Raw genomic sequence first — 26,101 nt, 5'->3', positions numbered from 1 at the left:
CGTCAACAGACGCACATGGAACGCAACGTGACAATGTTTTAGGTTCATTTGCAGTTTTGTAAATCACCGCAAGGTAGCGTATTCGAGCGCTGGAGTTCCGAATTCGCAATAAACAAAATATCGTAGAGTGCAAACGATTTCGCTAGCAGCTTTCAGCTAGCAAATGAATTCGGCAAGTTGGAATTAAAAAATGAGCTGAATATTTTCTATAAAGTAAGTGCCCTATTTCCTTTATTACTACCACTTTGTGTGTGTGTGTTATTTTTTTTTTTTGCTTTAATTACTACCTCTGAACGAAATTAAACACATATTACATTGATCTGCTGCGATTGTCGGGAGTACACCATGTTACAGCGCCCTCTAGAAAAGTGACCAGATGCTGCCACTTTTAGATAGTAATGCTTTATCTCTTTCCTTTCTTCCTCCCTGAGCATGATACTCCTGTTTGTTTTCATTTTAAACAGAAGTCGTTTCGTGGCTAAAATTATTTAACTCCTGTGTTACGCTTCTACGTGTTCAATTTTTAAAATGATGCAAATAACTGTTTTTTCTTCGATTTTCTTATATTTGGTAACTTTAGCGTTTGGTAAGCATTTTACGGTGTCTAAATTTTAAAATTTTGCTTGAATCATGAAAATAACTTTTTGAATCGGATTTAATTTACCGGCATCAAGCAGCATCATTACTCTCCATTCGGGAAAAATTATGCTCATTATATTAGCGATGAAAAGGTATCGATACCAACCGCTTCATAGATTTTGTTTAGTGGAGAATGAATGAAATATAGATCTAAAAAAGATGTAATTTTGTTGGCCTCAAGTCTTCAAAGTCTGCGTTTTTTATTAAGGCCTTACCTTCGTAATCTAAAACCATCTGGAATAAGACATACAATCAGTAACCCGGGTCTCAACCGGGGGGGGGGGGGGTAAATCATGATGGGTAACTCTAATCACTGGTTAAGAAGTGCAGTGTTGTGTAAAGAAAAAAATAAGAGTGTACTTCGACTTCGAACAAAATGATAAAATTAATAGAGAAATGATTAGAAATGAACTCTGGCTGGTGAAAAGTATGAATGAATTATGTACCCGACCAAAAAAAAAAGAAAAAAAAAACTTTTGACATGAAATAGTTTGTGCTGCTAAATTTAACTCTTAAATATTTGTGTAACATTTAATTAATCTCGTATAGTATCCATTTGCTATGATTATTTATGAAGCTCATGTAGAAAAAAAAATAGTGTTTCGAACATATTTTTCTATAAAACCTTTTATTTATAAAAGATTGGTGAAACCTTATTAAACAAGGAAAGGATTCAGCATTGAAATTTTTAGAAGGAGTTGTTTTAAAGGGTTTTTCCTCTTTTTTTTGGGGGTGGTGGTGGCTCCCAATATAGGATGTACTTCTCGTCAGGGGTTCACTCTTTATCTATTCCTACTTAATAGCTGTTTGCATTTTTCCTTTTTATCATCACTTATTATTTATAATTTGTTTAATATTTGAAATTCTGATTGCTTAATTTTATATTTACTTGGCTTTTTAGCTTTGATGCGTTGCACATCTATGGGCTCTTGGTGTGGTCTTTTCAATATTTTTCACTTTTATTATTATTATTATATATATATATATATATACAGTAGAGAACCAATTATCCGTGAAGTGCAGGACCATCGCTATCCCGGATATGTGAATTTTCCGGTTTTCTGGATCTCTAAAAAACGCTATTGGCCGATTGTTTGTAAAACTTAAATTACTATAATAAATAGTTATGCATATTAAAAGAAGAAGAAAACAGTTCAGAAATGCTTATAAATATCGAAATATTAAAAACTAAAGGTGAGAGAATAATTTAAACACCAAAAAACTTAAGTTATTCATAATACCCGAGACCCTCACATTCTGTTTGGGGAAGAAAAAAAAATCCACCGCTTTTCGATGTTTTAAAACGAAAGAAAATGAAGGGAAGGGCAAAAAATAAGTTTTTGAACCTAAATGTGCGATTTTTCTACTATGGTGTAAAAAAGAATTCGCTTTCATGATCATGTTTTTTTCTTTTTAAAATTTTCTGTAAAGGTTTTGTGTTTGCGATTACGGTAGTTATTGATAATGTATGCTTTTGTAATTCGTTAATATCAACATAAATTTGATTTATGAGTTCTTGCAGCTTTAATAGTCTTGCGTTTAATAGATTTCTAAAATTCACGATCAACTATCCGGAAAATTCGCAAATCTGATTTTCGACGTTTCCCGCACTTTCGCGACGTCACTTACGCTAAACGCGTTTAATTCAATAAAATACTGCATTAGAATGCGACAATATTCATTTCCTTAGCCATCACTTAAAATAAAAGACGAAAATTTCAGACATACGAATGTAGTTTTTTATCAAGAAAATATTTCGGAAATTTTGATCCGCATAAAAGATAACCATTTGAAGTTGGTGTTTGCAAACATTTTTCCGAGTTATACGTGAGTAATATGGTGTTTATTAAGAAATCGCTCATATTCTTTTTGGTATTTCAAGAAAAAAAAAAAAAAACGGCTAATTTTTCAACAATTACCAAAAATGCTTATTTTTAAAAAATGGCGGGAAAAAGTTGCCGGTTTTCTGGTTTCCCGGTTTTTTGGTTCCTGGATAAAAGGTTCTGCACTGTATATATATATATATGTTTTCTTTTCAACTTAAAATAGTTGTTTCTTACAAAGTTAGAACAATACTGTAAGACTGCAATCTTGCATGGGTGCAGAATATGTCCGATCCGGCGATCTAGGATCAGGGGGAATTTGAACCATTTGGGGAAATTTTGCAGCTTTGGTTTTTTAAAAAGAAAAATTCCAATTTTTTTCTGCAAGTGTCATTTGAATGCATTTTCTTTTGCAGCACCACTCTATATTTTCATCAACTATTTGTTGGATAGAAATTCACATTTATTAAAAAATATTACACGTATTTACTTAATTTGCTTTTTAAATATCGAGTTCTACAAGCTATTAGTTCATTCTACTAGCTTTAAAGATGCAATTGTTTTTTTTTACCGAAAATTATCTCTATCTATAGTAATAGGAATGAATTTTTATCTGAAACATAAAGCATATTGTAAAATTTGGGGGAAATTTTCATATAGATTGGGGAAAATGTTGGTGTTAAAAACATTTTCTGCACCCTTGCAATCTTGTACTAAATTTCAAAGACTGGAAAGGGCAAATGAAGTGCCTTAAATATTGTTCTCGAATCCTTGGAAAAGATCAGATGAGTCTTTGAAATCAATTAGCAAAGTGTGCTTCAATTTTATTTCTTATCAAGTGTATAAATTCTGAATTGTCCAAATGGGCAGCATGTTACTCTCTTGTTACCTATTTTCTAAATATGTACACCATTTCTTTTAAAGCATTTTTTTACTATTGATCATTATTGTTTTTAATTTATTGTTGTATTTATGGGTGAGTTGGAGGCATGAGCAAAAACTAAGCGGATTGAACCGATAGTCAATGTAAGCAAATAAAAATGCATAATCTTCTCTTCTCCCTTGCTTTTTCTCTCTGAGGACTGCTGTCATTGATTTGTCAACCCAGAAACAATTTTTACATCACCGTAATTTACAAAAGAGTATTTTGCCTATTTTTTTCCAACAGTTTTGTAGTTCCAATGATACCTTATAAGGCTTCAAAATGCAGAAATTTATATCTATTTTCAAAAATTCCCAGACCTCCTAAACTTAAAGATGTTCTATACTTTATTTAAAAGGGACACCATTTCCAAGGGTGCCCCTCTCCCCCCAGGTGGACACCCCTGATATTCCCCCCCCCCATATGTTTAATTTAAGAAGGACAGCAGGCAAAACACATTAACAAAACAGCACAAGTATCACAGGAAAAAGGCAACAGCATAGTAGGAGGTGAGGGGCTTTATAAAATGGCCCTTTTCTCCACTGACAGAAAAGTTGTCCGGACTACAAAAGAGACTGCAGATCTGAAATAGCTTAGGGCCATGTGAAGTCTAAATCCAGCCTTGCTTACAAATAATATTGCTCTCTCTCTCCCCCCCCCCCCAAGAACTCAGTCCAAATCTGGCCTATGTTTGGTCCGAAATTGTCTGAATTTCGTCAAACCCCTCCAAAAGGTCACATCATTGGAGGGGTCTGTTTGATTGACCCTTCTTTTATTTAAATGATACATGTTTGAACTAGAAGACAGTAGATCAATTCTTTATTAAGAAATTATGTGAAAAATTTTTTTTTTTTTTAATATGTTTTGTAAACAGTTTGATGTAATTGTGCTGCAAAGTATAGTTTTTGTCCTTATGAACCACATGTCTACTTATTTAAGGATTTGCTTTGCTTATTAACCATTCTACTCAGATTATCTGAATTTTTTTTGATTATCTGGGTTGCCTCTAGTCACATTTAGTCTAGATAAATAAAGTTGTACTGTGTACTGAAAAGTGTCCAAAGTTTTCTTTTCTTTTTCCAAGTCTATCTTGACACCCAATAAACAAAATGATACTAATACTCACTCTTTCACTAGTATGAATTAACAAATGTTGGCAAAAGCATTACTGTCTAAGAAATATAAAGTTAACCACTTCTCGCCCTATCTGTTTTACATGGTCATTGACTTTATTATACAACCAGACCCACTAATAAGGTAGCAAAAAAAAAAAAAAAAAAAGCTTGTAACTTGTCTATCACGTATTGTTTTAATCAAGGTGCTTTTTCTATCAAATTTAATGCATATATTTTCACTCAGTTACTTCTTAAATAAATATTTTATGTATGAACTTTAAATTTTAGGTGAAATATGCCGAAACCCAACAGTCAAAGAGACTTCCTATACTACAGTAGATGGCATGGTAGTTTCTGATGTTGCTTTAATCACAGAATTTTCTGTGAAATGTGACACAAATGTTAAGGTAACACTTATATTCATAAAGGTATTTATGCAGGGATCCGTCCAGGTTTTTCATGGTAGGGCCTTGTTATTATAAAATCATGAAACTGAACATTTTCTGAAAATAAAATCAGCATTAAATCAGGTTCTTTTAACCAGGGTGGGTCCAGCTTTTGTGAAAATAAGTACATTGTTTTTGTAAAACTGTGAATATGTAGTTTCCCAAATTTACATGTCTCATTTTTCTAAGTAAAACTACTTTAATTGATTCTTACATTAATTAAATTAAATTAATGACTTAATGTTTGAAAAAATTGTATGAACATCGAGTGTCATCCACTACAAGTTAAAAAAAGGATTTAAACTTGAGTGGATGAATAAAAGGTATTTTATTAATGATTGAAAATTTACACAAGATATAAAAATATGTATAGGGAAGTGTGAACTAATAGTAGGATATGAAAAAATAAATAAATAAAATCTGAGATGAAAAAATGTATCTTTGCTGATTTTTACGATTTTTTCCCTAAGAATATAAAAAAACAGAACAGATATTACAATCAAAACTCATTTTATGAGAGTTTTGTAACACATTTCAAAATGAGCCTAAAAATGCATTTGCTGCCTAAAAAATTCAATTTGAAAATTAAAAATTTTTCAAACAGCTTAACTGTTTTAGTGAGATTGTTCCAAACCCCAATTTTTGTTTAAAATTTGAACAGTCTGGCTTGAGTCCCTCCCTAGTGGAAGTTTTATAAAGTCTACTTTCTACTTGTACACTAAATAGCCAAAAGTATCTGGACATTTCAGTGGTTAACAATTTTTTTGATTTGCTAGCACATGATCATTTGTTCTGTGTATTTGATTTTTTAAAAGGTACATTAGATTTTAGATCTCCAATAAGTTTCAGTCACATGTGCATCTATGGTAGCAACAACAGGTTGAAAAAAGTAAAAAAAAAAGAAAGATAATGAGTTGTAGATACATTTTTTTTGGTATACTTGCTATTTACTGTTATCCATGCATTTAAATTCTAAAACACACACAAATAAGCATTTGTTTCAAAAAGACCAATTTCCTTGTTAGTGGAAAACTGGATGATGAATTTTCAAATGAACTGAAAATTGAATCAACTATGAGTAGTTAAAATAATCAATATTTGATTCTACAGTTTGGGACCCCAAATCTGGAATACTCGGAACTGTGACCTTTGAATTTTGGATTCTGACTCAAAAAATAGTGAAAACTTACTTGTTCTGCGGTATTTGTCATGTTTTCCCTGGTTTTGCTAATGTTGCGCAAAATTTCTTTTATATTTTGAACAATCTGACTGAAAGTATACTTCATGATCCTAAAACAAAAGTAGGAGACAATTTGCAGTGGCGTACAGTCCACAGATGTTGCTTTTTATTATTATCCAGTATGACGATTAATACAATAAATAAATCATATTTTTTCTAAAAATACTTTTGTACTTTTGTTCAGTAGGCTTTGTATTGCATTCTTATGAGAAGAAAAAAAGAAGTATTGTTAATCAAAAGGGGATGTTAAAAGATTGCTGCATAATTACAGCAAAATGCTTATCTAAGCAAAGGTTTAAAAAAAGGGTTGTATTGAAAGCACTGTGTTTTCAAAAAGTAAATGCCGAATGTTAACAATTTTGGACTTTTAAAACTGAAACAAGTAGCTGGATTTTTTTTTCTTTTTTTTCTTTAATGTTAAAGGGAAAAAAGTGCCAGTTTTTGGGTCTTCCCGATTTTGGGATTCTGAAATGGGGGTCTCATACTGTATATGGAGGAAAGGTAGCAATTTATAACTTTCATTCTTCTTTTTCATGAAGTATGTGTAGTAACTTATACAAGATACCAGTTGAATGTTGTAAAATTTTACAAAGGTATCTAATATCTATTGAATTGTATTTTGATGATTCTAAAATAGAAGTTGGATGGTGAGAGACTGTCCACAATTAGCTATTTTTTACATAAACCACAAAACAAAACTAAACTGAAGTAAGTAAAAGTAATAAATATGCTAGGTATGAATTATACTAATAAATTTGGTTGATTGAATTACATAAAAGTTTTGTCAATCCACAATAGAGATTTGCTCAAAAAACGTGTTAACCTCTTAACTGCTGATGAAACTACAGTTGGACCTCCATATATCGAAGTAGCAAATTGCCGGAAAAAAAATGATATATAGAAATTTTGATTTACAGAAACGATCTTACTTTATCATAAAAATCTCCTAAAGCATTAAAATTAAAGCAAATTTTCGCAAACTGTATGCGTTTTCATGTTTTTAAGTGAGTTTTCTGTAAGTTTAAGTACTTTCATTACGGTTTTCTGATTTCTCATAATAGCAGGAACTCCTCTTGCAAAAATACTAAATTTTCCAAAAACGACATTTTTCGCCTTCATACATATTCATTCTTCGGGTATTCAACTTGATTCACAACATTAGGGGATATTTATTTTGACAATGTAACCGAGATAAAGTAAAAAAACAATCTACTTAACTTGAATGATTTTCACTGAAACTAAAAAGACTAGGAATGATAAGCAATTGACAATAGGGATAACTTGAAACTGATTTTACAGTATTACTGGTTGCAATTAAGATTTGAAATAAACTTGAGAGAATTTAAGAACTCCAGAACAGAACAACGACTTATTTACACGCCCCCTCACAACGAACCCCTAGGTTCCTTGTGAGTTTTCTAGTAACCTTTAGTGAACATAATTTTCTCCCCTAACCTTCATTTTTCATGAGTCTAAAGTGGAAAAAAATCTACAAATATCTCGAAAAAAATGCAGATATATAGAAACAATTTTTCTATGTAATGGACATGGAAATTGCTGGTACTTCGATATATAGAAAATTTCGATATGTAGAAGTTCGATATATGGAGGTTCGACTGTATGCGTGATTTACATATCTGAAAATAAATTCATGTTCTTTTGCTACTACCAGCTGATTAATTTTTTAATTTATATTTAATGCTCTGAATTTTGAGAAGAACTGTGTGAGGAAACAAGATTATGTTCATAAACAGCTGTAACAGTTGTGCAGACTTTAGTGTGTTAATGAGTGCCAAATCTTATTTTTCTTGTTTACTGTAGGATTTAACTCTTTATGCAGACATAAATGGAAAAACATTTCCAGCTGTCAAATCTCAGGATAGTACTAAGTATCAAGTAAGTACAGGTTTTTCTCATTTTTTATTGGTTTGAGTTGTGGAAATTTGGTTGGAAAGAAATATTTTAATAACTTTGAGTTTTTGTTTTTAATTCATGTTCATAACTACTTGCTCCAGAAACTATAATTTGGTGAATTCTGTTTTTTATCTCATCAAAAGAGGCTTAAGTGCTCAGGTCACTGAAAGTCCTATTTTAGATATCTCTCCTGAAAGAATGTTGATAGCAAAATACATTTGCATCCTTTTTCTGGCCTGCCTAGGGATGATATGTGCAATGATTATGCTTTCAGCAGGACTTACCAAGTTATCCTAGGGTTGCATTTCCACAAAAATTCCTAAAAGTGTATTAAAATGTTGTTTGTAAAAAAAAATTGAGACATTTTACGATGGTCTCTTCAGGAAAATTTAAATTTTCTTTTTGGAGAAAGAGATGCTTCACAAAGTATTTTATCGCAAAAACAAACTTTTCATTAGACATATAATCTGATGAATAATCATTTCACAAAATGTTTCATTAAAAATTGGACTCTTCAAAAAACTTTTTATTTTAAAAGATCTTTCATGATTCTTCCTCTGAAAAATGAATGATTCAATGTTTAAAACAGATGTTTTACAGCTCTATGTGAAAAACACACAATGCCTGTGAAATTTTAGTCAGCTTAGCTGTATCTTAAACATCTATCCCAATTATGTACGAGTTTCGAAATCCGTTTGCATCCGCTTCTGTAAAACTGGCTCATTTTAATTTACTACTTAATTTCATCACATGGGCATATATTATTTTGTTCTTACTATTAGTTTCAACCTTGCTTGATTTTCTTTTGTGTGTATAGAACTTCTAGATTCGTCAGCTTATCAAGTTCATTCAAAAATTTCAATCCATACAAAATTTTGATTGTTATTTCAATTATTTAAATTACCTATAAGTTATTCTTATAGTTTTTAAGAGTTTTTGCTTAACAATTTTTTGTTCCGCCATGTGTATACTTTTTCTGCTTTAAAAAACGCCTTATGTTATCAAATTTTATGTAATGATACTTTTTAAGTAAAAAATTACAGTATGTAAATGAAGCAGTCAAGAACTTTGTACAATAAAATCAATTAAAAAGAGTTAAGAAGCTCTGTAAACAGCTCTTTCGGGGATAGAAGACCATACACCTTCGTCAGTGCATTAAAAATGATGGAACACAGAGGACAAATGAGGGACAAGTGAATGAGAAAAAGTTAGATAAGGATGAGTAAATAATAAAACTGGAGGTGGCCGGAACCGGAAACATGAAGTCAGCAGAAAACAGCAAGGACATCTGTACCTAGGGAAAACGTCATAGACCAAAAAATATTTTTAATTAAAGGAAAGGTTTTGAAAGTGTAGAGAAATGGGGCAAATTCGACAAATCATTCACTAATAAAGTAGAATTTTTCCAGATGCAGTAACTTTTCCCAAAATCTAAATTATAAGTGGAAGAACAACCACGGATAATTTTGACTGAAGAAAAATGAAAAAAAAATGGTTGCAGGACCAACAATGTTGAGTGATCGAGGAGCGTTTGAAATCCTGTTTTTTAACATAATTTTCATCATTATTATTACTCATGAATAAACTTTTGAAAAGGAATCAACTACCAAAAGAAAAAAAAATCTAGTTTGTTGAAACAACAAAAACATTAATGAGTTTAAAAAAATGGATTTAGCTCTAACTCAAATAAAAGACTTTACAAAAAAACTAGAAAACTGCTGTAGGCAAGACATTTTGGAAATGACTTTTGTACAGAATTTAATATCTGTAGGAGCTGGTTAATTGCCAAAACTTGGAATTGCTTATCTTTGAAAGTGAACAGAACAAATTTTGAAAAGATGTCTACAAATTAAATTACTTTCTGACTACTTAATATAATTACTTAAAATTATTATCACTCTTTTGTTTAGATTATTTCTTTGTGGAAGTACTTGAATTTATGCTATGAGGGATAAACTATTTTTTGTTTCGTTAGTCAGTTATGTAATAAACTATGGTCATGCTACCTGTTTGCTCTTAAATAAAGTCTTTTATTAATTTTGCTGAAATGTTCCTTAAATTCCCCTAAAACTTAGATAAAGTCTACTGATATCCCTGGTTATCCATCCCTCTCAGACTGACTAGAGAGATGCTCCTGTACATCATAGTAAAACTTTAACTCTCTGGTTTACTGATGGTTGTAAAATGAACAAGAAAACAGGTGCTGCACCTTTTTGTCCTAGCAATGGTATTGAATACTCATGTCCATTGGCCTGTTTTTCTCTTCTTGTCTTTCAGGCTGAGGTTTATGCTATCTTGATGTTTTTATGTGCATTATGTGTTTGAATTAAAGCTATGGGAATAGATGTGTTTACATCTGTTCTGATAGTCAACCTGCCCTAAATGCCCTGAATAGGGTTTTACTGGTGTCACATTGTTTGGGAATGCTATGACAGGCTTTGCAATCTTGCAAAGCTGAATTAGATGAGATAGTTACCTCACATTCTCTGTGAGGTAACTAAGCACTCATGTGTCAAAGGTAATGAAATAACTGATCACTTTGCTAAGAAAGATTATGATACTCCTTTTGTTGGTTGTGAATCAGCAATTGAGATCTCTAAGAATCTGATTAGGTCTGCTATTTTTGATGTTTTTACTAAAATAACTGGTTTAACTTGGATAGGTAATGTTCGGTTAAGGAGCATTATAAAGGTTGCCCTAGTAGTTGGGCAATAGAGCGTTTAAGATTTAATAGAAATAATTTTATAAAGACCATCTTTTTACTGGTCATTGCACTTTAAAAGTGCACCTTGAGACAATGGGTGTCAGTAATGATTCCACTTTCAGGGGTGGATTCTTTTATGAGGGAACTGTTACTCATATTCTGTGTGATTGCAAAGTGTTTTCTGCCTATAGGTTTGAACTCTTTAGTCATCATTTGCTTGAACCTTGGGAAATTCATAACATTTCCATTTGTGTTTGCTGAATTTTGCATCAGTGGCTGGTCTGTTTAAGACTTCTGTTTGGGGACTAGTACAGTAGATCTCTGGTGTACTGTTTGGTTTGGTTCCACCCCAATTTTTCTTATTCCGTATCTCATCAGAAATTAACTCTCTTAACACTCTCCTAAAAATGAACGACTTTTCTGTTTAGCAATGATATTTATTTTTATTTGTATTATGTTCTCCATCTTATTTAATTCCTTAATTGTTAGATATTTTTATGTCTTTTCATATTTCTTAACACATTCAAAATCATTTCTTTGTTTTATTTTCTCTTGCAAAATGTTTTATTGGATTCTATTCAGAATTTTTTTATTAATTAATTTTGTTATTTTTCTAAAAGATCAGTTTAAAATTTTTTTGATGTGATACAAATTTTATTTATTTTTATTAAATGAAATTGAATTTTGTATCATGCAAGAATCAAACCTGTGACTTTTGGAATGAAAAACAGAGATGTCTTACCACTCCATTATTGAGAAATAGCTTACAAAATGAACTATAATTGCTTTATGCATCTAAACTTAAATAAAAAAAATTTTGATTAATTTTTTATTATATTTTATATTATATTTTCTAACTATTAGTAAGTTTTAGTTACTTTTCCTTAAAAGAACCAATGAACAATTTTCAATGTCTGTGAGCAACTCTTGCAGGGACATTACCTGCAACTTTTTAAAATGAAAAGGCATTTAAATAAATGAGTTCAGTGTACAGGTCAAAAAATGAACAATCAATCTAATGAACTGATCATTAAAAACAAAAGAAATTGCCCATCTTTATTAATTATAAAAGAAACATTATGTTCCCCTTCTCTCCCTACATTTCTTTCAAAATTTCTTATTCTAAGTGTATTTCAGATTTCTTGAGTTTTCAGATCATGTGATACAAAAAAAAACATTAATGACAATGAAAATTTTAGATATTTTTCAATTTTTTTTTTTTTTTTTTTTTTTTTATGCATGAAAAAAGTTTACATCACATAACTTTTTGAGTAAGTTCATATGAGTGAATGCTTGCATAAAGTAAAGTTTTTTTTCATGCACAACTTTCTTTCCTTTCTTTCTATTGCAAGTCATGTAACAAAAATGTTATATAATGTTACTCACTACACAGGTTTGCAAAATTCAAGTCATGAAAAAGTGATTTAATGGTAATGAGTGACTTTTTTACTATTTGGTGTGCTGATTTCAAATATGGCATCATTTTTTCTTAAAAGATTTTTCAAGATTTTTCACAAATGGACTTAAATAGATGGGCAAAAAGTCTATTTTAGGAGAAAGAAGGTCTTTTCAAAATATTTGTAAGTCTATTATTTACAAAAAAATTTATGCATCAAACAATTGAAAATGACATGCTAAATATATATTAATTTTATGGTAAATCAGAACAGCTGCCGTTGTTTAATTAGACTAGATTCATGTATATTTTTAGTGCTCACTTTTACTTTACCCACAAATATAACAAAATTAATTGTGTGAATCATTCATTGTAATCCCAATTTTAGTTGCAGGTTTGTGTAATATTGGACAAAAAAAAAATCTCTTCATTTCATCTTTGATAAACTATCCAATATTATAATGCTTAATTCTTTTAACAGAAAAGAGCTATTTAATTTGATGTTCCGACACATATTAATCTATCCAATACTTTTTGTGAAAATCGGCACAAAAATATGATAAATGCATCTAAAATTTATTTTTTTCTTTCTTATAAAGTTGAAACCAAATTTATAAGACATATTTATGAATCAAATTAGATTATTTTTGGTATACAAATGTTGCATAATTTTTCATCAATTATGCATTTTTATTTAGTTTCAATTGTCTTTGAAAACTCTTTTATTTATTGTTCTTATATTGTTGTAAAAAGACTACGAGGCATGCAAGCTTATTTTTATCAAACTTGTGTATCTGCACATTACTTCTGCATTTGAAATCAACTGTTTTGTTTATTGATTTCATATTTATTGTCAATTAATTGAAAGTAAAACTACTATAATATTTAAACTTTGTTAATTATCTTCTATTCTATCAGGTGAGCTGGTCAGAAGATCCTGCTAAAATTTCAAGTGGCCAGCATAATATCAAAATATATGATGAAGAAGGTTTTGCATCTCTAAGGAAGGTATGATGCGATAATACAAAAATTCATGATAAGTTAATTATCGATGCAATTTCCAGAAGTTTCAAGATTGTTCCTACATTCTATACTTACAGAACGGTTATGCTACAGAAAACTTTGTGCTCGCGGGGTCCCAAGGATGTTGACTGATAATCACAAAACTCTCCGAATGGGGGCAACTTTGTCATTTCTTGAGCATTAAAAGTCAATGGAAATGATTTTTTGATATCCATTATGACAGGTGATGAAACATGGGTTCAATATGATTCTCCCCAAACGAAAAGGCAATCGATGCACACTAATTCACCGAATCAACCCATAAAATTCAAGCAAGCCCTTAATAACCGTAAGATTTTGGTAACTTTCTTTTGGGATCAAAAAGGTGCGTTATTTCTAGAGTATATGCAGCAGGGAACAACAATTATGGCAGATTCTTATTGTGAAACCTTGAAACGCTTAGGGAGAGCTATTCAATACAAACAAAGAGGCGATGCTGACTGCAGGAACTGTTCTGATTCATGATAATGCTCGTCCTCACTGCCCACGTCTAACCTAACAGTTCCTTCAGAAATTTCATTGGGATATTTTTGAACTCCCACCATATTGTCTTGACCTAGCGCCAAGTGACTTTCATCTTTTCCTTGAAGCAGTGGCTTGAGGGGCAGCTCATCCAAACTGAAGTGGAACTCAAATACACCGTCAAAAATCACTTTCAATCATTGGTAGCAATGTTCTATGAGTAGGATATAGAAAAGCTTGTGCACAGGTATGACAAAGGCTTAAATCATCAAGGTGAATATGTGGAGAAGTAATATGGGTCATTTTCTCTAAACTGTTAAATTCTTGTCCTTGCTCCAAAAATAACAAACTAACTAGTATAGAAATAAAACTGACGCTAGAATGCTTTAACAACATGTTTTTATGTTTGTAAAATAATTTAAAACAAACACTCTATTATTATTATACATTTAAATAATTTTTTGACATGATAAATGTCAATCCCCTGTGTGTCCCTACCTCCACCTTAAAGCAAAATCAGCTCTAAAGATTCAGGAAGCCATGCATATTTGTACTGAAAATGTTGTTTAACCTCTTAAGAAGTGTTATGCAATGTTGTTAAATAGAAAAAAAAATTCTTCAAGGTTTGCGTTATTTAAAAAAAAATAGTAAAAAATGTCCTTTGATTTTTTGTCATTCCCCTGTCGAGGAATGGAATGAATGTTTCTCACACCTGGTAATAGTTGTATTAACTCATAATTTAATCTTTGAATTCTGGTCTCATCATAGAAATTATCTTAATTAGTTCTTTTTGAATAAATATACGGTGTAGACTATATTCGGGTGATATCAAGTTAAATCTTGATTTAAAGTATTTTTAATGACTGTCATTACCCTGTCTTTGATAATTCATTTAATTTTGTAATAATCGCTCAATGAATGATTGACTCTTGTTTGTATAGAGTTTCCCCCCCTTACTTTAAGTGACATTGATATTTGTTGTTTGCAGTTATGACAATATATAAGTTAACTTTAATTTTTGTCATTCCCCTGTTGTCCTTCCCCTGTAAAATGTAAGGGAAACGAATAACCACAATAACTACTTTTTGGACACCACGACATTGGATCTTTTTCAATTTCATAAAAGTAGTGTTTCCTTTTCCCACATAAATTATAATATCGTCATTAAAATGCATTATTTCCTCTAAGTGTCATTCCCCTGGCACAGTGAATGCCATTCCTTGCCCTGTCCAAATTGCGCTGTTTAGGGAAAATGACCCATATGCATTGTACTTTACTTTTGATAGTAATATGTTTTTTGTGTATTCACCTGGTTTTTTTTTCCATAGCCAAACAGAGCTTAGAAAAAAACAGCCCTTGCAGTCAATCATTTACGGATTGGTCTTCCAGGGTGCTTAAAGGGGCATGCTCCATTTGCAGGCAGTCAAAAATAATTTTTATCTGTAGATGAAAACTAAAATTTTGCAAATTCTGCTAATCATCTTCTAACAAACTAAAGATGTAATTTCACAGAAATTTTGCTGACTACTTCAAATTTGAAGCAAATCTTAAAGTTCCTGCAAATGATGCATAAAACTCGACACTTTACCCAAGTTTTGAACTGAATAATGCTTAATTTGCAGGAGTTTTACCTTCTAATTTGTAGAAATCTGCTGAAATTGTGCAGAATTTCTGCAAAATTACATCTTTAGCTCTAAGATATTTGCAGAAATCTGTAGGATTTCTGCAGAAAATTGGCCTAAGTTTCCCCTTGTATTTAAACATAATTGTAAGAAAATAATGTTAGGCTTAAACATAAACTAAATTCAGCAAACAATAAATAAAAAAAATGTAGCCAAAACAAAATATGAAATAAAATAGAATTATTCTATTTATTTTATTCCATATTTTGTTTCACTATTGTTGCTCAGACGAACTTTATTGCTAAAGAAAAGCTCAGATTTTCTTTCTGATAATATGTGTTTCATTCTTAGTAGAGAAACTTTTCTTGTTGTGCATAATAGTCTTAATTTGAAGTGTGTAAAAGAATTAAGTTGTATTTTTTATAGCAAATCTATTTTTGGATTAGTGGTGTTATTGTATGCTTTGGTTCATAGTTTTTGTACGTTTTAATGAACCAAAATTTTGGCGATTATAAAATGTGTAACTTAAGACTTGGTTTCAATATAACATGGTACACATTGCTTGATTTGCATTATTTCAAAGTTTCATGTAACATGGTTTGGATATAACACGAAAGAAGTTTCGATACAACATGATGCATATTGACCTGATTTATTTTATGTACATGAGTAACTATTTTTAAAATAAGTAAAAATATAATTTATAAAAAAGTCTCGTATAACAGGCTTTCAATACTACTCGGTACAAATTAACCGTGTTATAAAGATGGACACCAGTGCTTATTCTGATTTTCATCAAGAAATGTTTCTAAATTATATTTAGTTCATTCAATAATGTAAATATTACATTAAAATGTAATAAATATTACATTCAACAGAAATTCATATTTACATTCATCAATAATTATATGCCTCAAATGCCACGTAAGTACTATGATTTCTATAGCCATTGTTGGATTATAACCAAGATATATGAAACATTTTATATCCTTGTTCATCATATTAATGCAGAAACCCTTTGTTATTTGTCGTAATGTATCATTATATCGTTCATTTGGAAGTAACACGCTTTTGGGATCTCCCAAATATTTAAAAGTAAATTAAACCTTATTTTAAATTTAAGATCACTGAAGTAAAAGTATTATTCCTCAGAAAAAGTTTCTTTTTTTAAGAAATGAACAAAACTGGTGTTTTTATTTCTCTAAATTTGCTGCTGTAAGCTGCATCTTTGGATTTTTATCTTATCAAAAGCTAATAGAACTATTTGAAATACATTTTTCTTAAACTATTGTAGACTAAATTTTTTTCTGTAGTTTAAAAAGTCATCCTGATGTGATAATAAACGAAATTGTTTGTAGGTTTACATTTAATTTGAATGTTAAATGAATAGTTACTTTTCATAACATTGGTTATATCAAGGTTTTGTATACATCAAGCTTTCTGTTCTCTCCTGAAAAGCACAATATTGTAAAGGTTTACTGTATAAAATTTTTATGTGTAGAATATTGATATGAAAAATTGAATTGGGTCTTTTGAGTGTACTGTTGCTTAATTGATGTAATATTTTTTTATAGTTCCTTACTTAATAAGACCATGCTTTGTAAAGACTCAAATTTTGCTGTTTAACTAATTCATATCTTACTACTATGTTTTAGGCTCAGCGAAATGGAGAGGATATTTCTGGAATTCCTTCTGCATTTTCCATTTCTGTTTATCATGCAGTAAGTCATAGCTTGAATGTGTTTATAAATTTTTGCTTAACCCCTTGAAGCACGAGTTTTTTTACAAAAAAAAAAAACTGATATAAAATAATCATGTTTATTGATCAAAAATGAATTTATAAGTATAGATATTTCTTGCCATTTCAGTAATTTGGGGAGGGGGGGGAGTTATTATGCCAACAATGATGTGTGAACTATTTTCTTACATTTTTATTTAGAATTTCTGAAATATTCAAACCAAATTGTCATGCTTACAAGCATAAGAGTGGCTAAATGCTCAGTTTGGAAATAATAAAAAAAAATTTGAAAAAAAAAAATAGAACCCACTTCACAAAATTGCTCTAAAAAGTGAAAAATAATTTTATTCTTTAAACACCATTGATAATACTTTTAAACATAATTTTTGAAGTTGGCGCAAAAACAAAAAGTAAAATCCAGTGTAACCATGCTTTGTTCCTTTTTTTTTTAAGAAAATCATCCAAAGTTACAAACGAAGCATTGAGTTATAGCTGTGAATGATTTTATCTATCGTTTTTGCGCCAACTTCAAAAATTATGTTTAAAAGTATTATCGATGGTGTTTAAGGAATAAAATTATTTTTCACTTTTTAGAGCAATTTTGTGAAGTCGGTTCTATTTTTTTTTTCAAAATTTTTTTATTTCATTCTTTTTAGTGTAAATGTATTTCAGGAATAGTAAGAAGTTACCATCACGAAACTTCACCTCATTTTTTTCATAAAAATGCTTCATACTAAAAAAAAAACTATAAACACGCCTTAAACTTTAAGTGATTGGCACTAAAAATTTGTCTTTGTTCATCTCTGGAATTTATTTGTGCGTTAATTTAATTATAACCATTTAAATATTACGTTTTCCCTTACTAATTTGCATTTCACAGCATACAAGTTGCTTGTGATGCAATCCTGTATCTCCTTACTTAGCTCAGATTGAGGCCCCTATATATACGAGCCGGCGCATCAGCTTAAGATCAGCCGTTTTGGATCGGAGCGCGAGTTTGATTGGTTGTCTTTTCTGGCGACTGTTCGCGTTTGGTGATTGTTCAATGCGAGCAATTATTAGCGGCACGTGAATTATTTATTAAATAAAATATTATTTTCGGCGAATTTGACGAAACCCGAAATTGTGCTGTGCCAACCCAAGCGGTGCAACCATGAAAAATCCGATCCAAAATGGCTAAACTTAAGCTGATGCGTCGACCTGTCTGTATAGCAGCTTTAGCTCAGATCATCTGTTATTTACATAGATGATAACGATAAAAATACTATTATAGTTGAGGCAAACCTAACCTCAATGACAGTGAAAAAATTTGATGCATGCTTCAGAGAAGCCTTCATTCAAAATTATCATTACAATTACTATTAATGTTATTGTTGTATGGCACTAAACTTTTATAACAATGGGTTTTATATTTAATCATTTAATAGGGAAATTGCATGAAATTTATTGTTTTTTGCCCATAACTTTTTTTCTATAGAACAAATATGGTCAAACAAAGTAATGGGACCTAAGTTGAGCCATCCCCTATCCATTAAAAAAAGAATCATCAAAATCGGTTCACTAGGTGAGACGCTGTGAGTGGACAAACAAAAACAAAAAAAACATACATATAGTATGAACTGATAACCGCCTCCTTTTTGAAGTCGGTTAAAAATAGACATATTACTTTTTCCACACCAAAAAACTGCTTTATGCAAAAAAAAAAAAACACTTTACAGAAGAAAAATAATGCATCATTGTTCCATTTACCGTAAATAGGTTTATAATGTAGCCTTTTCAGTGTTCATACGCTCCTTACTAATTCCTTATAAACTCCTGATTAATAAGAAAAGAAAATAAGGGCCCTTAAAACTCCTGAATTTTGCTTTTATCTCCTTACAAACTCCTTATTTTTTTATTTTTCATGACCTTAAAGATTTTCTTCTGTCGCCTATCCAATATGAGTGATTACGTTATCCCTAATTTTATCGGAACTCTTCTATATTTTCGTCTGATAATATCAGAAATCCGATATTTTTGTTAGACTATTTTCTTCTCAAATTTTTTTCCAAATTCTGACGATTATGTCGAACTGTTAGTAATATAACATCTTAAAGACTTGGATAAGTACCATTCTAAATTTTTTTTGCTTTAAAAAATTCTTTTATTTTCGGGTTATTAAGACTTTTGATGCTTTCATTTTGATTAAAGCAATCTCTTTGTATCCGATATGAGAATCGAATTTTTCTGATTTTTGATGCTTATTATGCTTTTTAAGGGTAAATAAATGAAATTTCTTTTTATTCCTTTAAAAATCACAATATTAGAATTTTCAAGCCAAATTCCGTGTCCTTTATGAGAGTCAAAAAGTTAAAATCTAAATCGCTGGCTTACTTTGATTTTTGCTTCAATTACCTCGATTATTATTAATAATGAATTTATTGTAGAGCTCTAAAATGTAATTCTAAAATAATTTACTTAAATAAATTCTTTTATGTGCAGTTCTTTATACTTTTATCACATTCACTTTGAAAATTGCAATCTCTTTGCATCCGCTATGGGTATAAGATTTTCCTTCATTTATGATGCTTACTATGCCTTGTGAAGAGGCAAAGAAATTAAGTTCATTTGCATTTTTATTAAAATCATTAAATTGAAAAGTTTTTATAACGAAATTCATGCTCTTTAAGACTGTCAAATGTCTGAAAGTTAAGTACAGAATCGCTGGTTGAATTTTTTTTTTTCGTTTCAACTTTTTAAAGTATTTCAATACATACATACCGTCTGTAGTTGACAAAATTTGTGATTTTTGGATTTAAAAAAAATTGTACTTTTTTTATTTAAATCAGTTTTTTTTAATTATAAAAATCTGTACGTATTAATCACAAAATGTGAATAAACATAACAAATTTTATACAATAGATGAAAGAGCAATTTAATAGTTAAACAGTAGTACCACTATTTCCTAGAATTATAATTTTCATACTTTTTAGAAGAAAAATTCGTAAAACTAGTCAGTTTTCTATGTTTATCAGCGTAGAGTCACACAAAAGTTTTGAAATGGTCTACAAAATTTTGATCAATTTTGAAGATTAAAATGATTTGTACAGTTTTTTTTTTCAAAAGGATCCCTAATGTTTAAATTGAATTTTCTGTATTTCAATCTCGTATGAGTAACCTTATGTTTCTATGCCTTATCAAACACAAGCTTCTCCAAAAATTGTTCGTTGGGTTTGAAGTTTGTCTTTTTGTATCCTGTAAATATTTCAATTATTTTGATAGTTGGAAGTTATTTTGGCCTCTACTACCTTCAATCGGTTTATTAGAATTCTTGTTTCAGCAATTATTTTATATTTTTAAAGTCTTTTCTTTTTTTTTTTTTTTTTTTTTTTGTTAGGAAATTGTAAGTATGTTTTTTTTTTTTTTTTTTTTTGAGAAAATACAAATTTTCAATCAATATCACTTATTTTTATTCATTTTCAAAATGAAGCATATTTTAATGGTTAATCCCCCCCTCCCCCTTGTATTTGAATTTGATTCCAAGTCTAAGAAGCTGTAAATGCATATTTTGCTATAAATTTAGTATGTTTGTGCATTCAATGTTTTGTATGAAAGCAGAAATAAATAATACTAGAGTTGTACATATTTTTTCTGAAATATATTTTAAAAAATGCATCTTTAAACAAGAAACTTGTCCGATAAAACTAAAATGAACCCTGCAAAACTCTTTAAAAACTCCTTACTTTTAATTTTCAAAGTTGAGTATGAACCCTTCTGTTTATTTTTACTGGAACTGAACTCAGATGGGTGGTAGAAATTAAATAACGCGAAATACAATAGTGATGTATGAAACAGGCAATAAGGTATGTTGTAAATTTTTTATTTTCATATTTGAGCATTTGGGATAAAATGTATTTGCACCCGAAAACATTATTTCTATTATTACACTCACTGCCAAAGGCTAAGTACAGAAAGGAAAATGTAAATTTCCGAAATTTAATCTGAATTAAAGAGACTGCAATTTTCTGCAGAGTTAGAAGTATGCAAATAAGTTAAGTAACAGCCAATCACAGTTTCGTTTCAAGAAATATACAAAAAAGGCAGTTGTATAAGAAAGCTGCATTGTGAAGGGTTACATGAGCTGCTTCTAAGTGACGCTATAATGTGTTTAAAACTTTAGCATGATTTGTTTTCAAGACAGCCGTGTTTGTATGGCTTTCAGAAGACAAATCAAAGATTCTGAGTGATGGCGCGCTGTCGGATGCGTTGAAGCAGGACAATCAGTCACAGATGTTGCTCTTTTCTTTGGCTTCCATCACTCCGTCATTTCACCATTGTGGAAACAATTTCTAACGAGCCAAACAGTTATCTGAAGACCTGTGAGAGACCGCCCAAGGATTATGAACCCCATGGAAGATCGATATATTGCTGTTGTAGCCAAGCAGAACCAACAAGCGACCTTTACCCGTGTGACATCTATGGTTGCAGTGGCCATTGGTGAGACGATTTCTGTCACTACTGTGCGCCAAATGCTACACATGAATGGCCTGTATGCCTGGGTACCACAAGTTTGTGTTCCTCTCACCATCCAATTCAGAGGGGTCCATTAAAGTGGTGCCACCAACATGTTAGTTGGACTGGATTGGGGCAGTGTCATGTTCACAGATGAGTCAAGATTTGCTCTGTAACCCGATGACAAGTGTGTAAGAGTCTGGAGAGAACAAGGCACATCCAATTGACCCCAGAATATAACAGAACACCATGCTTTCCGGGGTGGAAGTATCATGGTCTGGGCAGGGATTTCGTTGGGGTATTGCACCAACCTGAACATTTACAGACTGGGTTCTGTGACGGCTATATGGTACCAGGATGAAGTCCTAGATCCTACTGTGAGGTTGTATGCTGTAGCCGTGGGTCCTGCTTTTGTTTTAATGCACAATAATGGGCTTCCACATAGAGCCACCATCATTGACAACTACCTGGAGAGTGAGGGTATTGCGCGTTGAGTGAGGGTTTGGCCGGCTTACTCTCCCGACATTAATCCCATTGAAAATCTTTGGGATGCCTTCAGCCATAATGTGTGTATATGTTTCCCACTCGCAGATCTGGAAACTGCTCTACCAGAAGAAAGGAGATTTATTTTACTCTGTGGTGGTTAATCACCTTATAAAAAGCATGGTTTAGCGCTTTTGTATGCAGTTGAGGGGTGCTCACATACCCTATTAATGTCTGTTTTTGCTGTTTGTTTCAATTGAAACAATATTTTGTAAATGACTCTAATATGAAGTCACCTTTTAATTTATGAAAATTTGCTATTGTTTTCCTCACTGTATGTAATTCTGTATTGTGTTCATTGCATAAACATATTTGCTCCTTTCCTGCCACATTTACTATCAAACAAAGCAGTACTTATTCATTGTTTTGCATTTTACCTCTCTGTGCGTAACTTTTGGCGGTGATTGTATTTTCGAAAAATATTTAAGTTTACCTACCGGAAAAAAGACTTAAAAACAATTTTTAAATTTTTTTTAAATGATTGTACATAGAAAGCTAACTAATTTCTCAAATTTACAGCTTATTCTGAGCTCTTTACGGTGAAGAATGGGGCAGTTCTCAAAAGGTGGGAGCAAACACAGACCTCAACTTTGAAGCTTCAACACCAAATAACTTTCATTTTAATTGACTCAAAAATTTTTGAGTTAAATAATAATACTGTATAGAGACAAGAATTGACATAAATTATGGAAAAAATGATCTTCAAATACCCTTAAAAATATATTTTCTTTGCTAAAAGGCACAATTTTGGACTTTCAAAACGTTAACTGAGCAAATGTACCATCAAAAATTTTTTTTATTATTTCCAAATGTTTCAAAACAAAATTAAGGGTATGAATCTCAAACTGAATATTTTTTTGATATTATTTTCTACAAATTAAAAAATTAAAGACAGATTATTTATTGTGTAAATAATTTTAGAAAAAAAGGAACTTGGAAGTTTCATGTATGTCCAAAAGTTACGATCTTGACAATGCTATTATTTGAGTACTAAATATATGATTTATATGTTTTAAAGGTATTTTTCGATCCTCAAAATCAATTGTTAATCATTTAAAAGTGTTTTCTTATGTTTTAATGCAGTATCTTTGAAGCAAAATCATTTTTCTTAAACATATATTTGAGATATCCAAATTTGCGTTACGATCAAGACGCCGATAATTCTGTCCATTTATTCGATATTATAATATGATTTTCTATCTTGTAACCTTAATAAAAAAGGATATTATAATATTAATTTCTTTAATCCGTTGGTATTTTGGCCAATTAATACGTTATGCACTAAACATTACATAAATAACAGTAGAAACTCAAGTTATGATCGTAACAAATAGTAAAAAAAGGCGACAAAAATCGCCAAACAAACCCCGATTGGCGACAACTCACAGCGTACGATAAGCAAAGGGTTACCAGAGAGGAATTCAGGTTTTCGCCAACAGCGTCGGTTTTGGCGACTTTATCACCTGCACTGGCATTTTTTTTTTTTCGGATTATACGAAACCATAACAAAATTTTATTATTTTAAAACCAGTATATAAGGTCATTCATGCACTTCATAAATCCTCTATTTTTCATTGCAGAATTTAAAAATAGATGAAATTTTCATTGGAAAAGTTCAAAAACTGAAACTTTCATTATGATGATGTCCAAAATCTGTTACCTACTGAACAACTGTATGTCCAAAATCTGTTACCTACAGACCGATCAATAAATTTGCTATTTATTAATATTTATAAATACACTGCTATCTTTTTATGTTTGTGTATGATGTTCTAAGTATACATGCTATGCAATAAAAGCAAAATTGATTTCAAATTCTAAAATTTTAAAAATGGCTCAAAAGCAAAGTTTTTGTTCCCACCTTTTGCGAACTACCCAATGACTAAAAGGCATTTTTGCTTTTCTCAATATATTACTGACCCCAGAAATGCAAGGGTGATATATATTTTTTTCTTTTTTTTTTTGGAAATTGACAGCTGGAGCAAACCTGTTTTGTGACAAAAGTTACAAAGCAATTGGTTTTTATTTATTCAGAAATCTTTAAAATTGAATTTTTGAAAGTGTCCCAACAATTTTGGTCATATAGTGTATGACATACCTTAATGTGCAAATTTTCCAGTAACTTTCATCTGTGTTATGTTGTTTAATATGGTAATGTACCATACTAATTGCATTTATCTGTATCATATTATATACTTTCCTTTATATATTAACTCTGTTTAATATTCTGCTCATTACTATGCATTATTTATATCTATTTCATTGTAACATAAATGTTTCATAAATACATGTATGTAGTGCCTCTGTTAAATAGCATTTTTCTTTTTTTCAGGGTTCTTATTATGGACCATACGTTCAAAGTGAATTTTGGGCTGCTGCTTTCAGCATAGTTTTGTGGTACATAGCCTTTTCTGAAAGGTCTAAGCTTGTTGCATGATAATTTGTTAAATTTTACCATATTAACCCTCATCAGTCGGCATGCCACAAAATTTCAGGTTCACCAGGTTTTCAATAATCGTTGCTTACTCCTTTCTGAATGGAAAATAATGAGGTTAAAAAAACATATGCAATTTATTGTAATAAATATATGTGTACTTTTTTTTAATGTTAGAGCTATATATTATCTTATTATTATCATCAATTAGCCCTTTAGTTTTGTTAAAATATTAGTCAGCAAAACTATTTTTATTGCTTTGATACGAAAAGTTTGATTACAAATAACTTCATACAAAATGAAGTTAAACCAAAGCATACATTTGTTTTCCTACAATTAATGTGTTTTTCATTTACATAACGAATTTACTATTCAATGAATATAAAAAAAGCTTGCCCCTTAAAAAGGAAGTGGAAAAATATTTTTTTAAATATTATAAATGAGCTATAATAATTAGGATTGCTTCTGAGTTAATCATTTTATTGGCATATAACTAAATTGTAGATCAACTCAACACATGATCTCCATTAGTAATATCGTACATATTAGTTTTTTCTCACTTCTTGTTGAAATATTTTTGTCCTTGATTTAACAAATATTTCAACCTCAGAAGAGAAAAAACTTTAAGGAATTGCTCCTGTTATTCCCTTTATTTTACTTTCAAACCTGATTCATTTTCATTATAACCATCATCAGGTTTGATAGTGTTATTCATTGAAGGTGCCCTTAATCAACAATGTAAAGTATTGCTACTTATTTGTTATTTCACTATGCACAAAAGATTTGACAATTGAGGTAGTGAGAAGCAAAGGGATGCAAGTGGCAAAATTAAAAATTTGGAGCTAACCAGTACAAATGGTAGGTGAACCTCTCCTCTTTCTTGGAGCAAGAGATGGTACTAGTTGCCCTGGTAGGTGCTGCTGTACTGCTCAATTTAGAAAAGAATTCAATGAAAGCCTATCTAGAACATAATCTTTATGTGTGTTTTACTCAAAACTTGAAAATGTCCACTTGCATCCCTTTGCTTCTCACTGCCTCAATTCATTCAGCAAGTTTACCCATTGTGATATTGTGGAATGTGATACAGGTTGATGAATACTTGATTTAGTAAACTTATGTTTTTCATTTACTAATCATTCAGTTCTCTTATCCTGTCATAGTTTACTTAGTGATTGGAGTTGCCCGAAAAAATTTGCCTTTTGTGTTTTACAAAATGAAACCTGAATTGTCCAGTATGACTGTAAATTTAAATTTCCCAACATGCTGATCAACCTCTTATTCCCGGCATGCCCACTGATGCGAGTTAATGCTTTAGTTGTTTTTTTTTTAAATGTCATTATGAAATTTGCAATAAAAGAACAAAAACTTAAAGTGTGTTATTGTTTCCATTTTTTAACTAAAAACTGCTTCTTCTTTTTACTTCAGTGAGTCTGCAAATCTCTGCAAATCATAGCAGTCAGTAGACAGTTGAACGTAAGTCTAGGGGAAGGGGTTAAATATGAAGGTTTCTCAGCAACCTGAAAAAACTCCTGGATGTTGAGTATTTTTCA

At 30.7% G+C, this 26,101-nt stretch overlaps 1 protein-coding gene across 1 annotated transcript; it reads left to right on the top strand.

Annotated features, from left to right (window-relative positions):
* Positions 1–449: 449 nt before the first annotated feature.
* Positions 450–25,922, top strand: LOC129231324 (translocon-associated protein subunit delta-like). The gene is made up of 6 exons (XM_054865613.1): positions 450–586; positions 4,788–4,906; positions 8,007–8,081; positions 13,118–13,207; positions 17,001–17,066; positions 24,450–25,922. Exons 1-6 carry the CDS (start codon positions 529–531, stop codon positions 24,552–24,554), a joined length of 513 nt encoding a protein of 170 aa, XP_054721588.1. The 5' UTR covers positions 450–528; the 3' UTR covers positions 24,555–25,922.
* The last annotated feature ends 179 nt before the right edge of the window (positions 25,923–26,101 follow it).

Source organism: Uloborus diversus, chromosome 10, assembly GCF_026930045.1.
Source record: "Uloborus diversus isolate 005 chromosome 10, Udiv.v.3.1, whole genome shotgun sequence".
In the NCBI taxonomy this organism is placed as follows: Eukaryota; Metazoa; Arthropoda; class Arachnida; order Araneae; family Uloboridae; genus Uloborus; species Uloborus diversus.
This window is presented reverse-complemented; position numbering and strand designations above follow the sequence as displayed.